Source organism: Cyclopterus lumpus, chromosome 21, assembly GCF_009769545.1.
Source record: "Cyclopterus lumpus isolate fCycLum1 chromosome 21, fCycLum1.pri, whole genome shotgun sequence".
Lineage (NCBI taxonomy): Eukaryota > Metazoa > Chordata > Actinopteri > Perciformes > Cyclopteridae > Cyclopterus > Cyclopterus lumpus.
The window spans coordinates 5,844,927-5,866,029 of NC_046986.1; the positions used below are offsets into that span (position 1 = coordinate 5,844,927).

General features: G+C 42.4%; 2 protein-coding genes and 2 long non-coding RNA genes across 5 annotated transcripts in view; 3 read left to right on the top strand and 1 right to left on the bottom strand.

The window, feature by feature from the left end:
* LOC117750217 overlaps positions 1-2,006 on the bottom strand; it is a 2,562-nt gene extending 556 nt beyond the window's left edge. Inside the window, exons 1-3 of the long non-coding RNA XR_004611781.1 lie at positions 1,127-2,006; positions 879-959; positions 1-532 (exon numbers count right to left, since the gene is read on the bottom strand). The exon at positions 1-532 is cut by the window's left edge and continues 556 nt beyond it. This is a non-coding gene — a long non-coding RNA (uncharacterized LOC117750217). The remainder of the gene's footprint in view (positions 533-878; positions 960-1,126) is intronic.
* Positions 1,965-4,795, top strand: LOC117750216. 2 transcript variants are annotated; one of them, XR_004611779.1, is made up of 7 exons: positions 1,965-2,112; positions 2,780-2,905; positions 3,153-3,518; positions 3,705-3,948; positions 4,039-4,262; positions 4,370-4,422; positions 4,755-4,795. It is a non-coding gene; the product is annotated as an uncharacterized LOC117750216 (long non-coding RNA). The 2 variants fall into 2 exon arrangements; XR_004611780.1 differs by having other exon boundaries at positions 3,705-3,939.
* An 11-nt stretch (positions 4,796-4,806) lies between these two features.
* LOC117750214 (serine/threonine-protein kinase pim-1-like) lies at positions 4,807-8,556 on the top strand. Its single transcript, XM_034561309.1, has 6 exons — positions 4,807-6,861; positions 7,004-7,188; positions 7,287-7,544; positions 7,636-7,816; positions 7,933-8,094; positions 8,186-8,556. The coding sequence occupies exons 1-6, from the start codon at positions 6,357-6,359 to the stop codon at positions 8,275-8,277; spliced, it is 1,383 nt and encodes a 460-aa protein (XP_034417200.1). The 5' UTR covers positions 4,807-6,356; the 3' UTR covers positions 8,278-8,556.
* An 8,014-nt stretch (positions 8,557-16,570) lies between these two features.
* On the top strand, positions 16,571-18,476 carry LOC117750440 (serine/threonine-protein kinase pim-2-like). The gene is made up of 6 exons (XM_034561664.1): positions 16,571-17,055; positions 17,198-17,364; positions 17,459-17,716; positions 17,809-17,989; positions 18,106-18,267; positions 18,359-18,476. The coding sequence occupies exons 1-6, from the start codon at positions 16,665-16,667 to the stop codon at positions 18,448-18,450; spliced, it is 1,251 nt and encodes a 416-aa protein (XP_034417555.1). The 5' UTR covers positions 16,571-16,664; the 3' UTR covers positions 18,451-18,476.
* The last annotated feature ends 2,627 nt before the right edge of the window (positions 18,477-21,103 follow it).

The window sequence follows — 21,103 nt, forward strand, 5'->3', positions numbered from 1 at the left end:
GTATATAACAATATAATGATGAGTTAATTACATAGATATTGCTCACAAGTCCAAACTCAGGTAAAGCAGAGGGCCGGGCGGAAAATAAAGGGTGCGATTTCATGAGCTCTCCATCTATGATGTCATACAGATAACCACCACTTGTGTATTTTTGCAGCTGATCTATCATTTCTAAAACTTTTGGATGGGACAATAACTGTTCTAAACTTTTAATCAGAGGTACGTAATGAAAACATGTTGTTATTGTGGAGAGGACCCTTTTTGTCCCTTTTTTCTGCAAGCAGGCAGTATACCCAACAGAAACCTCCTCTGACTCCACAAAATTGAAATGTTCCTTAATCACGTTGTCCTGCCTGTATGTTGTTGCAAGAGAGGAAAATGGATCCTCAATCCGGTCGAATACTGCCATTGCTTCCTTTTCAAGTTCACTTCCTTGATGTTGCTGGAATACAGTTTGTAGCTGACTCCTCAGATTAGTCACCAACAGGGCTTGATATTGCTGCATTGCTGCCACAACATCATTCACACCTCTCTGAAAAAACAAGCAAATTAAATCCAAACAGTCCAGTTTTAAAATTGTTTAGCACACAATCTCTTTTATAAATAATAAAAAATATTAATAAGAGTAGCATCAATACAATGATGCTTTTCAACGAATTGATAAGGCATTATTAAAATTAAATTCAAAATATGAAATTATCCTAACTAGATAGCAGAGAGCAAATACAAGGCATTATTAAAAATGAAATCTCATGGAGATACAAGTTAAGTTGCAGCTAAGGGAGACTAAATAACTGTAAACTGACTTGGATTTGACATGCAGATCATCAACAGAGCCACAGATGAAAGGAATGTAATAATGTTGTATGTAGACAAACCTGTGAAAGATGGTGTTTTTCTCTTGCAGTCAACATAATAGCAGTAGCTTGTCTGGTCAGAGTGTTACGCCTGATGTCATCCTTAAAAAAAAGAACGTATAATAAAACACACTGTTGCCACAAACACTGATATGCAGTGATAAAATAGCATGTTATGACAATCCAGTTGAGATTTGTTTTGAAATGGTGAGACATAAAAAGATTGATAATAAAGCTTAGCTGTGTACTGAAGGAAACAACAGACTTACCTCTGACTGACATGATGCAGAAGAGTCTACAGCAGGACATGACCCAACAGTCATTACATCTTGCGCCCTGTTGTCCACCACTGCTTCATCCGTTTGATGCTCTCTCAGCTGGCCTGTATGCCCACGCATTCACCGCTGAAGAGGCTTCCGGGCCTGCTGTTGACCTCTCTCTCCGTGAGTTGCTGCTGCCACTTTCCAGGTGTTCGTGGTGGTTTCTTCTAATGTGATACCATAGCGAGTTGTAGACTCGATAATCTATGGTGCATCCATCAATTCCACAAACAACGCGAAAATCTGGACTGCGACTATGAGCAGTATTAATATGACTCAATAAAGATTTGAGAGTGAGAGCCACGAACACAAAGCAAATAACACAGCGCCAAATCATTTCCCCCGTTTTTAGCTAGCAGTTAGCTAGCAGTTAGCTAGCAGTTAGCTAGCAGTTAGCTAGCAGTTAGCTAGCAGTTAGCTAGCAGTTAGCTAGCAGTTAGCTAGCAGTTAGCTAGCAGTTAGCTAGCAGTTAGCTAGCAGTTAGCTAGCAGTTAGCTAGCAGTTAGCTAGCAGTTAGCTAGCAGTTAGCTAGCTGGAGTCCGACCTGCGTTTGCCCCTGCTCTGTCTGACCCGTCTGAACCATGACCTGGAACGTACCATAATTCAGTGTCTTATGACGGCAAAAACGACTTACCATTTATCAATTATCAAATGAGTGTGACTCGATTTTAATCATTATAAAGTAATATGAACTTATTTAGATGAATATAATTTGTATAAATGCAAAATAAACTCATTTAGGCGGAGTGCCCACCCCCGCTCCCTCTTGGAAGATGGTGCAATCCACCCTGTCGCGCTTCTTTTTTTTTGGAGTCCGTTGCAATTTTAATGAACTAGGCCTATGCAGCAGCTATTCCGGAGGTCACCTGCTGCTGCTCGACATTTATGTCAAAAGATGGACAAACTGGACGAGGTTGCAATCGCCACACTCAGAGGTATGCTACAGGGGTTACTTTTATGTTGTGCTGCCGTTGTTTAGCTACCTATCTTAATGATTTGCTAATGGGCTAAAGTTTAGCAGCTAGCTAATCTACATCAAAAAAACGTCTGGTGTTGCATTATGATTCCCATCTAGAAATAGGTTCAGTCTAATTAAGCTTTGGTTCCATTTTGTAAATGCTGAAAAAACAGCAACACCTGGTTGTAAAACATTACGGGTTAATTGATTAAGCAGTGCACATGCCCAGGCAGGAGCCGGAGCCATTGGAAGCTCTTTTGCGTGCACAGGACCCGGTTCAAGGCTCCTGAGTTTAATCTGTATGCTAACGCCTTTGTTTAAAGGTGCCATTTGTGGTGCCAATTGTCCATCAAGCTTTACAAAATATATTAACTGACGTGAAATGTGAATGCATTGTATCTAGCAAGGCTCTATTGTCACTCTTACTGTAGTTTGCATGGCTTCAACATTAACATTAATTTATAAATGCTGTCAAATTCACTCACTGCTCTTGAAGTAAAAATAGGAAACATTTGTAAAATGTCCAAACAGTGCTTATTGTACAAGGGGTGTTGGCAAAATGTCCTCACCTGCTATGTTAAAATCTGAGGGAATTCAATGATAACCTTTGTTTCTTGGCCCTGACTAACTGTTCTATATTCCAGCTGCTAATATTGGAGAAGACTTACTCCCCTCGCTTTCCCGAGACGACATCAAAGACCTCTTTCCTGGTCCTGAAAATTTCTTGAGGCGGCGGGCTATATGGCTTTTTTGTAAATAAAGATGAAAAGGTCAGGTTTGTCTTTCACAGTGCAACACAACTGTTTAACAGTACAACATTTTTCCAATATCACAGTTTAAATCTGGTTCATATACATAAATATGTCATTAGTTTAGACATGTCTGCTTTGAGTCCATTTCAACAGTGGATATTAAATAAAAATGTTTTTTTAATCCCCCAAATTATAATGCTTAAACTAACAAGTAAGAACATACTATGACAAAGTTACACAATAAATGTTTGTAAATGTGTTTTAGGTGGATACTGCTCCCGAAATTCAGCAATCACCCCCCACTGGAGGCAGTGACTTTTCAAAAGAGGAGGCCAATACTTCTAAATGTGTGACTATGTCAAACCCAGAATACATAGTCTTCACAGACAGTGAGCTTGAACAGGTGCGACGCTCCTACTTTGAACAGAAACGGCTGGGGACCGAGCACAATGTGACCCTATCCAAGGAGCTCTTCTGCCGACTCATAAGAAACACTATGAATAACATGATCTCCATCGCAAGAGCCATAGAGGACTCCAGATACCCCACCAAACATGAGGTGAATGCCATGGCAAAGCAACTGGTGGATTACTATCCAATGATAAAAGACGGGTCATCAAACAATGAGTGGGTGAGTAGATTTTGTTAATTTTGCTTGTTGCTGGTATGTGTTAATACTGAGATTTATGTTCAAACAGTGCGAAATCGTGACAGAAAGTTCAAATGGAGCAAGACATTGCCGAAAGCTATAATTAGAATATAAGAAAGTTTGAGCCTATTGTCTTTTTTTTCAATGTTAACTATGTATGCCTCGCAGGAGCATGTTGCCAAAAAGCTCATGAAGAGACTCTCAAATGTCAGAAGTCCAAAGAAGGCCAAAGGTCCTCCTTCCAAGAAACCACGACAAGAAGTCAGTTCAGATGTTGCAACTACTGACTATGACGAAGATTCCAGTACATCCACCATTATTCTGGAATGGTCACCTGTTAGTCCCATGGGCATCCCAGTAGATCTGTCACCTAGAACCAGCACCCCAGCGCAGAACAACAATGGTGAAGATTGTATGTATTACATTTAATTTGTCAGTTTTACTTGTTAGTTTGGAAATCTCATGTCCCCTTTCCACCATAACATTCCTGTAATGTCTTCAGCTTGTTCAGTTGACATCATGGACAGCCAGAAAATCCAAGCAAGACACTACAAGACCCTCCAAGAAATGTACACGTCCAAAAAGCCAAACAAAGCTGCGGTAACTCATTTGCTGAACATGGAATTTTAGTCTCGAAGACGCTTCATCACCTCTGATGTTTTAAAGGAGCAAGACAGAGCAACAAAGATTCTAGAGGCTTACCCTTGTTTCAGAGAACTGGATCATGTAAGTAATGTTGTTGGTTTTTTTTGAAGAAGAATTCATCAGAATGTACTTTTTTTTTTTATTTATTTATTTATTTTTTAAATTATTTATCTGAATCTATTTTTCAGGTGTTGGATGAGCTGCAGCGAATCATCCAACCGACCAACTCCCAGTCCTAGCGGTGAGATTTACAGACTTACTGAAACATTTCTTAATATGTTACAGTTTTTCAGGCATACATTTTATGTTAGGTTTAGTTACTTTGAGATAAACTTTTATCATTTCAAAAGCTCCAAAGGGGAAGTGTTTTCCATAGTGTACTTAATGTAGTACTAACATCATTGGAACTAGCTGTGCATTCAGCATTTGCAGTGGGCTTAATGCTGAGGGGTTACTATGACTGTGTGTTTTAAAGTACAATATGATTTCACTAATGTCCTAGTCCTGTCCTGTCCAAGTTTATGTTACTTGCAATGTTTTTTCTAATCTTCTTGATTTATTTGTGTCATCTAGACTTCCGAGGATCCTAATGGTTTCATGCAGCAGCGACCCCTATCTTCTCCGGTTCTGCTCGTTTCTGAGGACAACTGCATGATCGCCTTCGGAAAAACACCTGTGACCACCTTCACCATGGACAGACTTAATGAGGGACTTCTCTACGTCATGGCATATTACTATGCCCTGCACATGACCTACCCCAAGTGCATTTCTACACTACTGTCAGTACTGCAGACAGAGGTACTTCAAGATTCAATTCATGAGCAGGATTTGACCCCTCACTACACAAAAGCAATGGGTGAGTGGAAGTCATTCAGTGAGTGAGTCCCTTTGTCCATCACTCTGCCCCACTCTTCCTGTTGCAAGACTTTCAAAAAAAGTTGATGTTCTGTTTTAAAAAAAAAGTTCATCACAGTTAGGCACATTTGTTGGTGAGATTGAAAACCTTTCCTGTGGGATAATATGCAACATGGTGTTTATTGCTGTAGTATGCTGCTACAATAACTGATGGGTTTTTTTGATAGTGGGGTTTAAATCAAAACTGGCTTTTCAATCTGTTAGATTATGATAGCTCTGGAATGTGGAAGTCGTCCTTTTTTGGATGTTGAGTTAAGCAATTGTATTGCAAAGTTAATAAAAAAATATTAAATGAGAAAGTTTTGGTGTCTTGATTTAAGACAACATTACTTATATTTGTTATGCTGTTTTAAGAAATGATGTCTTATTTTAACTACTTTTATGCTCATTATCAATCCCAGATTAAGGTGTCAAATCTTGAATTTAATTTAGTCAAGAGACTTAAATTCTAATTTTAAGTAACTTACTATTAAACTAGGGTTTTTTCATTGCTTGTTTTAGAAGAATTCGGCTTAATTTAAGATTTTGCCTTCCAGCACCTCTACAGCTCACTAGTTAACACTTTATATCTTATTTGTTTAACCCTCTGGAGTCGATATTTTTCGTTGTTTATGCAACGGTTATATTCATATCTTCGTGGTAAAACGGCACAGAAATATGAGCCAAGAGCTTGGACGTGACGTTTGTGTCGAGCTCCGCCCTTCAACATAATTTGTGGAATCGTGTGTCCGTCAATATTTTGTGCGAATGAATTTTTAATAAATCAGCTTTAGGGCCAAATTACCTCTTTACACTGTGCCTAAAGACAATATTGCTTCATTATATAGATAGCTGCAATTTTTGATTGTATAACATATGTGTATGTATCAAATGCAAGTGCCTTTTTAAAAAGGTGAATTTAAGAAATTCATAAAAGAGTACATTTTATTAGTTTGGAGTAAAGCCAGCCAGAATCAGTATTAAGTATTGTATGCTTATACACATAGTATGGTATGCATTGTATAAATGTATTCAGTGGACACCTCCATTTTTACTTATAAACTGTACACACAGAATTTACTCTAAACCCTCATTTGCATATTCCGGAACACGGTGATGTCACAGACTGTGGCCTCATGGAACCCTTCATCAAAGGCACAGCCATAGAACTCAGTGGCAGCTCCCCTATATATACCTTATTAATATTATTAGTATATGATATTGCCTTACAGGAACAAGCACTATCTTTGTTAGAAAAGTCTTCAGCAGTCTTCAGGTGTAATGTCTAAAGTATTAGGAAAGCTCTTCAAAGCTGAGGAGAAGGACGTCGTCCCTGGAGAAGGGAATACAGCAGTAATGCAAGATGAGGAAAGCCCACAGAGGGGGGACAGCAGGAGACTGGACCCCATCCTGGACCTCATCCCCCGTAAAGATGAGTTGACTTCCAGTTCAGAGGACATTAGTGTCGTCCCTGGAGGACTAAAGAGGAAAAGAACAGAAGATGGGGAAATCCTACAAAGGGAGAAAAGCAGGAGACTGGACCCCATCCCGGACCCCATCCTGGACCTCATCCTGGACCCCATGCTGGACCCCATCCTGGACCTCATCCCCTGTGAATATGAGTTTCCGTCCACCTCAGAGGACATTAGTGTCGTCCCTGGAGGACTAAAGAGGAAACGAACAGAAGATGGGGAAATCCTACAAAGGGAGAAAAGCAGGAGACTGGACCCCAAGCTGGACCCCATCCTCTGTAACGATGAGTTGCCGTCCACCTCAGAGGACACTGGTAAGCTATACCCCCATATTTGAACTATTATTCTGCTATAAATGGTTTAAGAGACATCGAATGATCGTCATGTGTTGTTGTCCTTGTTCGTGTTGTGATTGTCAGTAAATTCATGTTGTGATGTTTTTTCTCTCATCTCTAGAAAGCAGAAACCCACCCGAGGCGGCTCTGAGCGCGAGAAGCGCCGATGATGGACCGGTTCAGAAGGACGACCTAGTTCCAGACCCGTCAGCCATGTTTAAGGCCAAGTACCAGCAGCAGGAGAAACTTGGCGAAGGAGGATATGGATGCGTGTATGCTGGCTATCGCAGAGAGGATAATCTTCCTGTAAGTTTTTCACATGTTCTTTCACACACATACATACACACACACACACAGTACGGTCAGGAAGTGTAACCAAAAAGTCTTGTTTGTATCACCCCTAGGTCGCCATGAAGCATATTATGATAGACGAAGAGCTCCTCTTTCACGAAGACAGTGATGGGCTCCAGATCCCCATGGAGGTTGCTGTCCTAAGGAAGCTAGAGGCCCAATCAGAGCAGCATTCAGCATCCATTGACCTACTGGACTGGTATGTTGTGGACCAGGAGCTGATCCTGGTGCTGGAGAGACCGATGCCGGCCGTAGACCTCTTCGACTACATTCAAGACAAAGGAGGCTACTTGAAGGAAAAGGAAGCTAAGGTAAGCTGCTGTAGTCATCTCAGTCACAACCATGAAAACATGTCCAAGCATCCTCCTCTCTGACCCCTCAACTCTCTTTTTTGTCTTTCAGATTATAATGAAGCAGTTGGTGGATGCAGCCATTGACCTCCAGGAGAAGCACATTTTCCACCGGGACATCAAGACGGAAAATCTCCTTATTGAGACCGGCATGAAGTTGCCACGAGTTCGCGTCATCGACTTCGGTCTGAGCTGCTTCAGCGAAGAAGACGACGTCTATAGCACCTTCTATGGTAAGAAGTCCAGTTTTACTCCTGCTCTTTATTAACTTCACCCATCGGTGACTTTTACATTGAAACAAAGCTCTTCCTCCTCCTCACTCTCTTTTCATTATGTCTTTATATTTTAGGTACTGACGTCCCCCCAGAGTGGGCCAGTCGGCAGGAATACAAAGCCGGACCCACGACAGTATTCCAGATAGGAATGGTCCTGTTCTACATGCGAAAAAAGGTGTCATTTAGACCGGGGATGACCTTTGTGAAGCTGAATGAGACCAAGTGGCTTTCCAAAAGTAAGAAAAACATAAACACAAAAATCTGTTCATTTGAGTTCACGTTGCGATGGATCACATGACCTCACCCATTCTTCTCCTTTCTCTACAGATGGCAAAGATTTCTTTAAGGCGTGTATATGTGAGGACCCGGATACTCGTTTCACCCTGGACCAGCTGAAGCATCACCGGTGGCTGAGATAGTATCACACACACACACATGCATGTCATAATTTACATTTAATCCCTTTAGCCCTCCATTTATTTATATATGGGCAGACTGGCCAGGAGCCGAGGCGCTGCCCAAACCGTGACATTGTTCAAAATCTGGCATTTCCCTGTTGGACGGGAGAAACATTACCTTAAATACCATAATAGCTGCGGGCCTCAAATAATCTCTACTATAAAGGGCCGGTCCCGTCATTTCAAGTCAAGATGACTAAAAATATCTGATCAATACACGATTCGGTACATATCTGATCAATACACGATGCTAATTATTATAAAATATGGGCAGACTGCGGCCAGGAGCCGACTTGAGTTTCCTGAAGCACGATGACGGCAACAGACCAGCATCGATGTTTCTTAATGCTCATTTATTGCTCAGCTCTTTCAGGCTGTTTGTGTGCAGCAGAAAGCGTGACGGCGCTCTTTAACCTGCCGTGTTCTGCTGCAGGAGCGCGCACACGCAGCCCCGAGGGTACGAAGCGTTACAGCGGTCTTTACTATAATTTATAATTCATAATACTCGGCGGGCCGGATCAAAACGTCATCCGTCATTTCCAGTCAATATGACTCAAAAGATCTGATCAATACACGATGCAGCCAATCACGTATTCAGCTAATTATAATATGAATATAGGCAGACTGCGGCCAGGAGCCGAGGCGCTGCCCAAACCGTAAGATTGTTCAATATCTGGCATTTCCCTGTTGGACAGGAGAAACATTACCGTACATCCCATAATAGCAGCGGGCCTCAAATAATCTCTACTATAAAGGGCCGGTCCCGTCATTTCATGTCAAGATGACTCAAAAGATCTGAACAACATACCTTTTAAGCTTTTATAACGACGGTCTTTTGATTTGACCAAAATTATAAACTGATCTGATTAAGAACATAGATTGCGGCAAAAAAACTTGTACGGTAATAATAATAATAAACGTTTTAAGAACAATAGGTTCTCAATACCACAAATACGATACTGGTATATTTATCTATAGTAGTAATAAATAAAACATCTGTATGGTTCCCTTTTTACCATTTTGCTCTGATTGCGCGCTATTTTAATTAAGCATCGATACAAAAAATATGCAAAATCGTATTGTTTTTAACGTACGGGTACCGCGGTACCATTTTAGTGTCGATGCACCGTGCAAAACATTACAGCAGTAGATGTTGCAGGCCGACATCCAAGCTGACCCTAACAATGAAGACGCTGTTGACATCTCAACACTGATTGACCAATCACGTATTCAGCTAATTATAATATAAATATGGCAGACTGCGGCCAGGAGCCGAAGCGCTGCCCAAACCGTGACATTGTTCAATCTCTGGCATTTTCCTGTTGGACAGGAGAAACATTACCATAAATCCCATAATGCCGTAGGGCCTCAAATAATCTCTACTATAAAGGGCCGGACCATCAGAGCAGTTTCTCAAGCAGCTGAAAGAGGCAGCCAGTGGATCTGGATCAAACGGAAGGACCCTTGCTGGGCTATAACTTCATGACCCCCCCACCCCCACAGGGGAACCCAATTCAGATCCCTCCAACTTGAGGAGGGCATATGAGGTATGCGGTCAGCTGTAGGGCTGGCTCAGGGAAGTGGACGCCCCTGCCTTGCATAGTCCCGTGGGAAATCTTAATTGGGCATGGGACACAAGCTAAGGCTTGATCACCCTTTAGCTGGCCACCTTTGTTGAGGGTGTTTAGTGATTAAAGGCCGAAACACCCAAGAACAATCGGTTCTCAATACCACAAATATGATACTGGTATATTTATCTATAATAGTAATACATAATATTCCTCCTCACTGTCTTTTTATTATGTCTGTATATTTTAGGTACCCACGTCCCCCCAGAGTTTCATACATGTGGATCCAGATTAGCGTTTCACCCTGGAGCAACTGAGGAATCACCCGTGGCTGAGATAGTATCACACCACACACACACACGTCTTAATTTACATTTAAACATAAACTACACTATAGATAGATAGCTGTTTTAATTTGACTCACATTATATTATTTATGTTCTAACAATTGTCTTATTTTTCAGATCCAGGCACAGGCCCATCCGTCTGAGAAGAGGGGATCTCTCTTTGAATTGCCTCTTCCGAGATTTCTTCCCATTTTGGGGAGTTTTTTTCTCGTTTTCTTAGAGAGCTCGGGATGGGTCAGGAGCTGCTGCTGCTGCTGCTTTGAAAATAATAAAATGTAAAAAGAAAATTAATCTTTTCTTTCATTTTTTTACTTTAATATGATTTTTAATCCACAAAAAGTCAAAAGTTAAACATTGCTGGTGAGCCCAGAGCTACAGCTGTAATCTCAGTAGAGATATTTCCAGATATCTCTTATTTCTTATAAATTGTACGACATGGACTTTATCAACATGTTATATTCATATCAAGCCATTTTTCTGCTGACAGGATAAGTTGTTGCTGCATAAAATAACAAAAGAAACGGTCACCTTAGACCAAGAATTAAGAAACGGGTCACCTTAGACCAAGAATTAAGAAACGGGTCACCTTAGACCAACAATTAAGAAACGGGTCACCTTAAACCAGGAATTAAGAAACGGTCACCTTAGACCAGGAATTAAGAAACGGGTCACCTTAGACCAGGAATTAAGAAACAGGTCACCTTAGACCAACAATTAAAAAGTCACGTTAGACCAGAAAATAACTGGGAAATAAGAAAAGGTCACGTTAGACCAGGAGGTACAAAACGATCACGTTAGACCAGTGTTACGCCCTCTTTTTATTCTAAGGGAAAAGTGGGGATCAAGCAGTGTACCCAAAATTAATACCTTACTGGAAAAGGACTCCAGTTAAAGTGAAAGTCACCTAAGTACCTAACTCACCTAAGTATCTGATATTTACTGTACTTAAGTATCAAAAGTAATTTTCTGATATTAAATGTACTTAAGTATTGAAAGTAAAAGTACAAATAGTTGAAAAGAATTGGGTTGGCTGTGATCCATCCAGGAGCAACAATGTTCAACATAATATATTGTACATACGTATACTTTTGCATCTACTTTGAATTTATCATCATAATTTTCTGAAAAGCAATACGACACTATGAAGGAGTTGTAACGTGCTTAAAAACGTGCGTTTATAATTATGCTCATTCAGACTAGAGGACGTAGAGGGCAAATGCATAATATTGTGTTCAGCAATAAAGATCAACTTGATGCATCAGGTCAGTGTTTTGAGAAAGAACAGCTGCCTTGTAAACACCTCTGGGCCTGATTTGGTGGGGTTTGTTTGTTTGTTGTTTTTCTTGCTTTGCAGCGCTCTGGTGGTGGAAAAGCAGCCCGTCGTGCCCACAAAGGCGAAAAAAAAGTACACTAAGTATATTTAATCTTAGCATACTTGAGTATACTTGAAGTCCTACTTATCACAAGTATATTTAAAGTGTGTTATTTTTGGAACATTTATACATCATATATATATATATATATATATATATATATATATATATATATATATATATATATATTTAGTGTATTTGTACCACATGTGTAAGGAAGGTTTGAACCCCTGCATGCTTATTGAATGAGTAATCCTCTCCCCTCCCCCAAACACCCCCTGTCGCTGCCAACAGGCAAAATCTATATTATTTTTTACAAGGATCTCTTTTTAGTTAATTCCCACACACCATTGTTATACTGAATCCACATTGTTGATTTCCTTATTTCACTCATCGCCTGAGTAAATGGTCCACCTTGGTGGAAACAACAACGTAGGTGGCTCTGTTGATGCCTGTTCAATATACTACTAACTTCAATAAATACTTGACAAAACGCTCTTGTTGTCAGTCTGATATGTATGTCATACTTCGTTATCTGACGTCAAATCGATTTGAGACCAGTTTCCTCTTCATACAGTGTGTAAATGAAACAGGGACAAGATATGTTGTGTCCTTTTTTTAATTTGATTTGGAGGATTTTAATTGCAGTTCTGTCCCCAAGTAATAGTTACAGAGACTGCTTTCTGCTCTCTGGCCACACGGGGGCAGGGTTGAGCCGGTAACGCTCGATAGATGAGGACTAATTGGTTAAGTTTGTGCAACATGGTTGAAAAGGTGCGCTCACCTTTTTACTCATGCAGCGAAACGCCGTCGGCGAGGAAAACATCGCCGGTGCGCTTTTCTTTCTCCAAATAAGAGCAAAAGAAACAAATATTCTGTGCATGTAAACGTATGTATTGTTACGTCATGTTTGGGAATAAAGGAACAGTTTGACATTGTGACATCCCGACTTTCTTATGTTACGTTACATAACGATAGTAAAGTCAACGCTGATGTTCCGTTTAACTGCCCCGTTTGCTGCCGCTTCTCGGAGCGCGGAAACGTGCCTCCAATTGACAATTGCGTATGTTCTCTGCTCCCGTCGACACCCGGACCTAGTTGTTCCTGTTCTCCTTCTCTGCAATAAACTACTGTAAGAGTGAAACTGTATGATGTAAATATAATTACATGTATTAGTTATGACCACTAGTCGACGCTGTTCAGGGGGTCTGAGAAAGGAAAGGGGAGAAGAAGGGAACTTGGCGGTTCAGTTGGATTGTGGAGTTGGACTAAAGTTATGAGTAAAACCCAGAACGTCTTGGACTGATTTATTCCTGCTCATACACCCACGACGCTTACACTGGTGGCAGCGGTGGGATGTGTGTATGGTGGAATATCGTCCCTTGGGATTCTGTTCAACTTTGAGTGGCTGAAGCTAACGGCTAACGATAGCCGCGCTATCCGCTAGCTTAGCGTAGCTTGAGATACAGTAAGCCAGCTAACTAGTCTTTTACCCCACGACATTTTTTTTCTCCCGCGTATTAGCTTCAAGTGAGTTTAGAAACCGTGTATCGGTCGTCTAGTTCCGTACGAAGGCTAAGAGGAAGAAAGCTCGTCGTGTCTGATGATGAATCACTCTCCGCTGGTGAGCCACGAGCTAGCACGAGCTCAAGTGGAGCTCCAACGCCAGCTGTGCCGCCTTCCAGCAGAGCATTGGGAGCGCCACGGGGCATTCCCTTACCGCCGCCCTTTCTCAACGATGGCCGTGAGTCTTTTCAACTGTGGGTTCGCCGCTACGAGGTGATTCAAGAAGCCCGTTACAAGGACAGTGGCGTGGATTTGAGTACCGTGTTAGCAGCGGAGCTACCGACTAGACTACCGCCAGATCTGTTCATTGTTTGGGATAATCTGCCTCTCGAAACTCAGAGCTCTTATGCTGAAACAAAGAGACATTTGCAGACAGCTTTTGGCCAGAAGGATATAATTGCATCGTTTCAAGCATTCCCTAATGCCCGTCCAAGATTGCCTCATGAAGCAATGGAAGTTTATGCTGCAGATGTTTGCAGGCTGGTCAAAGAAGCTTTTCCCGAGTTTGAGCATAAAGCTTCAGAGTATATGAAAATGTCTCGCTTCATTGCTGGTTTGGATCAAGAGCTTCAAGTCAAGTGTCATGAAAGAGGAGTGAAAACTTTCACCGAAGCGTGCAAAGTTGCTTCCCAAGATGAAAGGGCTCGCCAAGCAGCCAGATTGGTAATGCCAGTGTCCCCAGCTAATGTCATTATCGGAGATGTTGGCCCAACACAGTCCGTAAATTCGGTGCGTGAAAATGACCCTGAACTCAGAAAAGCTGTCCAGAATCTAACTACTACTGTAAAATATTTAAGTAATGATCTGGGCGCTCTGAAACTGAAGCTGGATGAACAAAGTAGTGGGCACCACCGGGAAAGGAACATGCTGGTGCGTCCTGGTCGATCTCCCTCACCTTATGGGAGGAGCCCAGAGAGACCCACAAAGGCATGGAGCTCAGGTTATGGGCATTCCCCTTCCAGATATTCACGTTCCCATAATTTTTCTCCAGAACGCTACCCTCATGTAAACCGCCACCATCAGGATTTCACCCACAGAGAACCTGACAGGTACCGACAGCCTTACAGAGATACTCACTACTCAGCCCATGCCTGTGACCCCCACGGAGAAAGAAGATGGAGACAAACTTCTCCCAGTAGACATCACTATGATTCGCGTCGCCGAAGCCCAAGTCCCAAACATGTGTCATTCCAAGAGTATGAGGACAAAGGTCAGCGAAGCCCCACCAACACTGATTACAAAGATCAGGACAGATTTGAACAGGGAAACGGACGCTAGCTGATGATGCGGGGCAACCATCAGCTACTTCCCGGGAAGCCCCAGAGGTCAGACTCACCGAAATACCAGACAATATCCGACAACAGACAACCCCTAGTGGTGTTACAGATATGAAAATTCCCCTGACTGAAATGGTGAAAACGGACGCCACTGTAAGTAAAGATGTCACCTCCTATGTAAATGGAATTGTTGAGGGCACTGATATGCACATCATGCTAGATACAGGCTCTACAATCTCATTTATAAGTGAGCAGACCAAAATGTCAATACCTTCTCTGGCAAGAAGACCCATAAAAAAGAAATTCATCATGTCACAAGTTGTGACTGGCCAAAGCTTGGATACATTGGGTACGGTAGATGTCACCTTTAAGCTAGGGTCACAAACTCTGCAACACGAAGTACAAGTCATCAGAAATGTAAATCAAGGCGTCATATTAGGTTGTGACTTTCTCACTCCTCACAGTGTTATTTTAGATATGGGGAGGGGGCTGTGCTATCTAGGTGATGAGGTCCTGCCCCTACTTAGACAAAGAGATCTAGCACCTGCTAGTTGTACAGCACAAATAATGGAGAACATGACTGTTCCCCCACGCTGTGAAATGATTTGTAAAGTTGCCCTGATTCCCCCTGTAATCAATGCAGGCCTCCTACGCAGTTACAGCGGCTGCCTTGAACCCCGGCAACCGGAGATGGATGGTATAGCAGTTGCCCGAACGCTGTCTACTGCTGAAAATGGCTGTACTGTTGCACGCATCATCAACCCCACACACACCCCTATGGTGCTGCATTCAGGTCTGCAGTTAGGACAGTTTATTCCAGTGTCAGACACTGACATAAGTGAGGATTCAGCTCCTGTATGTAATGTTTCCACCTACCCAGTACCGCTATCCAGTCTGCCAACTAATGTCACCCAGCCAACCAAGCTGTATATTCATATCTCTGTGGTAAAACGGCACAGAGCCAAGAGCTTGGACGTGACGTTTGTGTCGAGCTCCAACCTTCAACGTAATTTGTGTGTCCGTCAATATTTTGTGCGAAACTAACCAATGAACACTTCACAATTCACTAAGGACCTCCCACCTTACGCTTCGGAAAAAGACTTCTACTCAAAAAACGATGTTACGAAATTTGGGTTTAGACATTTATTTACATGTATCTACTATTTTATTCATATATTCCACCACTTGTGAACCAAAGGCTTTGGTAAACCAATTTCATGCAGCAAAATAGTTCGTCCACATGAGTAAAACTTTGCACAAGAGATTTGAAGAATTTTAACAAATCAGACTTAAACTTTTCAGCTTTATAGGGGCCAAATGACCTCTTTACACTATTATATAGATAGCTGCAATTTTTGATTGTATAACATATGGGTATGTATCAAATGCAAGTGCCTTTTAAAAGGTGTATTACAGAGTCAGTATTAAGTATTGTGTGCTTGTACATGTAGTATTGAATGCACAGTATGAATGTATTCAGTGGATACCTCCATCTTTAATTATAAACTGTACACACAGAATTTACTCTAAACCCTCATTTGCATATTCCGTAACGGGTCACCTTAGACCAAGAATTAAGAAACGGTCACCTTAGACCAGGCATGTCCAAATTCCGGCCCGCGGTCAGATTTCATACGGCCCGCAGATTCGGTCTTATAATGTGTTAGTTATGGCTCGCTAGCTCTGTCAGAGTAAATAAATACAAACGTTAAGATGTAATTCCTCATTTCACCACACGGTGGCAGCACCGTTCTCAATGGGCGTTGACACCAAACGCGTCGCCGGCAGAGCATCTCAACGCTGATTGGCCGGCCAGTTGAGAAACTCGCCGGCCAATCAGTGTTGAGATGCTCCGCCAGTTTGTGCTGCTGCTGCTCTCGTAGCGCTGGAAGCGGAGTCGGTGAAATTCCCCGAGCTGTGTGAGCCTACGGGTGATGTTATGAACCCAGACACCAGGGCGTTAGATGTTCCGACGTTTATGGGATGTCCACAACAAGTGGATACCTCCATGTTCATTTATAAACTGTACACACAGAATTTACTCTAAACCCTCATTTGCATATTTCGGAACACTGTGACGTCACAGAATGTGACTTCATAGAACCCGTCATAAAAGGCACAATAGAACGCTCGGTGCCAGCTCCCATATATAAACTCCAGCCTTCCAGCAACAAACACTATTTTTGTTAGAAAAGTCTTCATCAGTCTTCAGGTGTAATGGGGAAAGTATTAGGAAAACACTTCTACGCTGAGGAGGACATCGTCCCTGGAGGAAGGAATAGAGAAGAATCACAAGATGGGGAAAGCCCACAGAGCAGGCACCTGGACCCCAACCCCTGTGAAGATGAGTTGCCGTCCAGCTCCGTCCCTGGGCAAAAAAAGAGGAAAAGAATAGAAGATGGGGAAAGCGTACAGAGGGAGAAAAGCAGGAGACTGGACCTCATCCTGGACCCCATCCCCCGTGAAGATGAGTTGCCGTCCAGCTCCGTCCCTGGGCAAAAAAAGAGGAAAAGAATAGAAGATGGGGAAAGCGTACAGAGGGAGAAAAACAGGAGACTGGACCCCATCTCCTGTGAGGATGAGTTGCCGTCGACCTCAGAGGACACTGGTAAGCTATATCCCCATATTTTAACTATTATTCTGCTATAAATGGTTCAAGAGACATCGAATGATCGTCTTGTGTTTTTGTCCTCGTTCGTGTTGTGAACGTCAGTAAATTCATGTTGTGATGTTTTTTCTCTCATCTCTAGAAAGCAGAAACCCACCCGAGGCGGCTCAGAGCGAGAGAAGCGCCGATGATGGACCGGTTCTAGACTCGTCAGCCATGTTTAAGGCCAAGTACCGGCAGCAGAAGAAACTTGGCGAAGGAGGATGTGGATGCGTGTATGCTGGCTATCGTAGAGAGGATAATCTTCCTGTAAGTTTTTCACATGTTCTTTCACACACACACAGACACACACAGAGTACGGTCAGGAAGTGTAACCAAAAAGTCTTGTTTGTATCTCCCTTAGGTCGCTATTAAGCATATTACCATAGACGAAAATCTCCTCCTTCACGAAGACACTGATGGGCTCCATATCCCCATGGAGGTCGCTGTGCTAAGGAAACTAGAGGCCGAATCAGAGCGGCATTCAGCACACGTTGACCTGCTGGACTGGTACATTGTGGACGAGGAGCTGATCCTGGTGCTGGAGAGACCGATGCCGGCCGTAGACCTCTCCAACTACATTGAATCCAAAGGAGGCCACTTGAAAGAAAAGGAAGTTAAGGTAAGCTGCTGTAGTCATCTCAGAGTCTCAGCCATGAAAACATGTCCAAGCATCCTCTCTGATCCCTCAACTCTCTCTTTTTTGTCTTTCAGGTTATAATTAAGCAGTTGGTGAGTGTAGCCATTGACCTGCAGGAGAAACACATTTTCCACCGGGACATCAAGCCGGAAAATCTCCTTATTGAGACCTGCATGAAGGCGCCGCGAGTTCGCGTCATCGACTTCGGTCTGAGCTGCTTCGCCGAAGAAGACGACGCCTTTGACACCTTTTATGGTAAGAAGTCCAATTTTACTCCTGCTCTTTATTAACTTTACCCATCGGGGACTTTTACATTGAAACAAAGCTCTTCCTCCTCCTCAATGTCTTTTTATTATGTCTGTATATTTTAGGTACTCACATCCCCCCAGAGTGGTCCAGTCGGGAGGAGTACAAAGCGGGACCCTCGACAGTATACCAGATCGGAATGGTCCTGTTCTTCATGCGACACAAGGCGGCATCTACACCGGAGATGACCTTTCAGGAGCTGAATGAGACCAGTTGGCTTTCCAAAGGTAAGAAAAACATAAACACAAAAATCTGTTCATTTGAGTTCACGTTGCGATGGATCACATGACCTCACCCATTCTTCTCCTTTCTCTACAGATGGCAAAGATTTCTTTGAGGCGTCCTTATGTGCGGACCCGGATATTCGTTTCACTCTGTACCAGCTGAAGCATCACCCGTGGCTGAGATAGCATCACACACACAAACACACGCACACACGTCTTCATTTATTTATTCCTCATACGTCTGCCAATCAATTTTTACCCGCTGTCATCGTAACACCAGCCGCGCAGATCAGCTGGTCCACTCTATTCAATAAGCACAAGGAAACAATGATATGGTTAGCCTATCATCTTGCTGCTGTCTTATTTAAATATGACTGTCTCTCTACCGTCAGTTCATTCATGTTGCTTTTACGCACAATTCAAGGTGAAGACAATAATCAGAACGTCGCATCCGGATCTTCTCCTCGATATAATATAAATATGGCCAGGAGCCGAGGCGCTGCCCAAACCGTGAGATTGTTCAATCTCTTGCATTTCCCTGTTGGACAGGAGAAACATTATCGTAAATCCATTAATAGCAGCGGGCCTCAAATAATCTCGCTACTATAAAGGGCTGGTCCCATCATTTCAAGTCAAGATGACTAAAAAGATCTGATCAATACACGATTCAGCCAATCACGTATTCAGCTAATTATAATATAAATATGGCAGACTGCGGCCAGGAGCCGAGGCGCTGACCAAACCGTGAGATTGTTCAATCTCTTACATTTCCCTGTTGGACAGGAGAAACATTACCGTACATCCCATAATGTCGGCGGGCCTCAAATAATCTCTACTATAAAGGGCCGGTCCCGTCATTTCAAGTCAAGATGACTAAAAATATCTGATCAATACACGATTCAGCTAATTATTATAAAATATGGGCAGACTGCGGCCAGGAGCCGACTTGAGTTTCCTGAAGCACGATGACGGCAACAGACCAGCATCGATGTTTCTTAATGCTCATTTATTGCTCAGCTCTTTCAGGCTGTTTGTGTGCAGCAGAAAGCGTGACGGCGCTCTTTAACCTGCCGTGTTCTGCTGCAGGAGCGCGCACACGCAGCCCCGAGGGTACGAAGCGTTACAGCGGTCTTTACTATAATTTATAATTAATAATACTCGGCGGGCCGGATCAAAACGTCATCCGTCATTTCCAGTCAATATGACTCATAAGATCTGATCAATATACAATTCAGCCAATCACGTATTCAGCTAATTATAATATGAATATAGGCAGACTGCGGCCAGGAGCCGAGGCGCTGCCCAAACCGTAAGATTGTTCAATATCTGGCAGTTCCCTGTTGGACAGGAGAAACATTACCGTACATCCCATAATAGCAGCGGGCCTCAAATAATCTCTACTATAAAGGGCCGGTCCCGTCATTTCATGTCAAGATGACTCAAAAGATCTGAACAACATACCTTTTAAGCTTTTATAACTACGGTCTTTTGATTTGACCAAAATTATAAACTGATCTGATTAAGAACATAGATTGCGGCAAAAAAACTTGTACGGTAATAATAATAATAAACGTTTTAAGAACAATAGGTTCTCAATACCACAAATACGATACTGGTATATTTATCTATAGTAGTAATAAATAAAACATCTGTATGGTTCCCTTTTTACCATTTTGTTCCTGCCCAGCCTTTTGAACACTTAACAAATGGCATTAATATTAGTAATAATACAGCAAGATAATAATGAAAACGGTCTCCCCTTGCAGTCAATGCGTGCAGACAGCATGACATGGAGTCGTTTGATGGAACCTTTAAGCTTTTATAAACGTCTTTTGATTTGACCAAAATTATAAACTGATCTGATTAAGAACATAGATTGCGGCAAAAAAACTTGTACGGTAATAATAATAATAAACGTTTTAAGAACAATAGGTCCTCAATACCACAAATATTATACTGGTATATTTATCTATAATAGTAATACATAAAACATCTGTATGGTTCCCTTTTTACCATTTTGCTCTGATTGCGCGCTATTTTAATTAAGCATCGATACAAAAAATATGCAAAATCGTATTGTTTTTAACGTACGGGTACCGCGGTACCATTTTAGTGTCGATGCACCGTGCAAAACATTGCAGCAGCAGATGTTGCAGGCCGACATCCAAGCTGACCCTAACAATGAAGACGCTGTTGACATCTCAACACTGATTGACCAATCACGTATTCAGCTAATTATAATATAAATATGGCAGACTGCAGCCAGGAGCCGAAGCGCTGCCCAAACCGTAAGATTGTTCAATCTCTGGCATTTCCCTGTTGGACAGGAGAAACATTACCATAAATCCCATAATGTCGTCGGGCCTCAAATAATCTCTACTATAAAGGGCCGGACCATCAGAGCAGTTTCTCAAGCAGCTGAAAGAGGCAGCCAGTGGATCTGGATCAAACGGAAGGACCCTTGCTGGGCTATAACTTCATGACCCCCCCACCCCCACAGGGGAACCCAATTCAGATCCCTCCAACTTGAGGAGGGCATATGAGGTATGCGGTCAGCTGTAGGGCTGGCTCAGGGAAGTGGACGCCCCTGCCTTGCATAGTCCCGTGGGAAATCTTAATTGGGCATGGGACACAAGCCAAGGCTTGATCACCCTTTAGCTGGCCACCTTTGTTGAGGGTGTTTAGTGATTAAAGGCCGAAACACCCAAGAACAATCGGTTCTCAATACCACAAATATGATACTGGTATATTTATCTATAATAGTAATACATAATATTCCTCCTCACTGTCTTTTTATTATGTCTGTATATTTTAGGTACCCACGTCCCCCCAGAGTTGC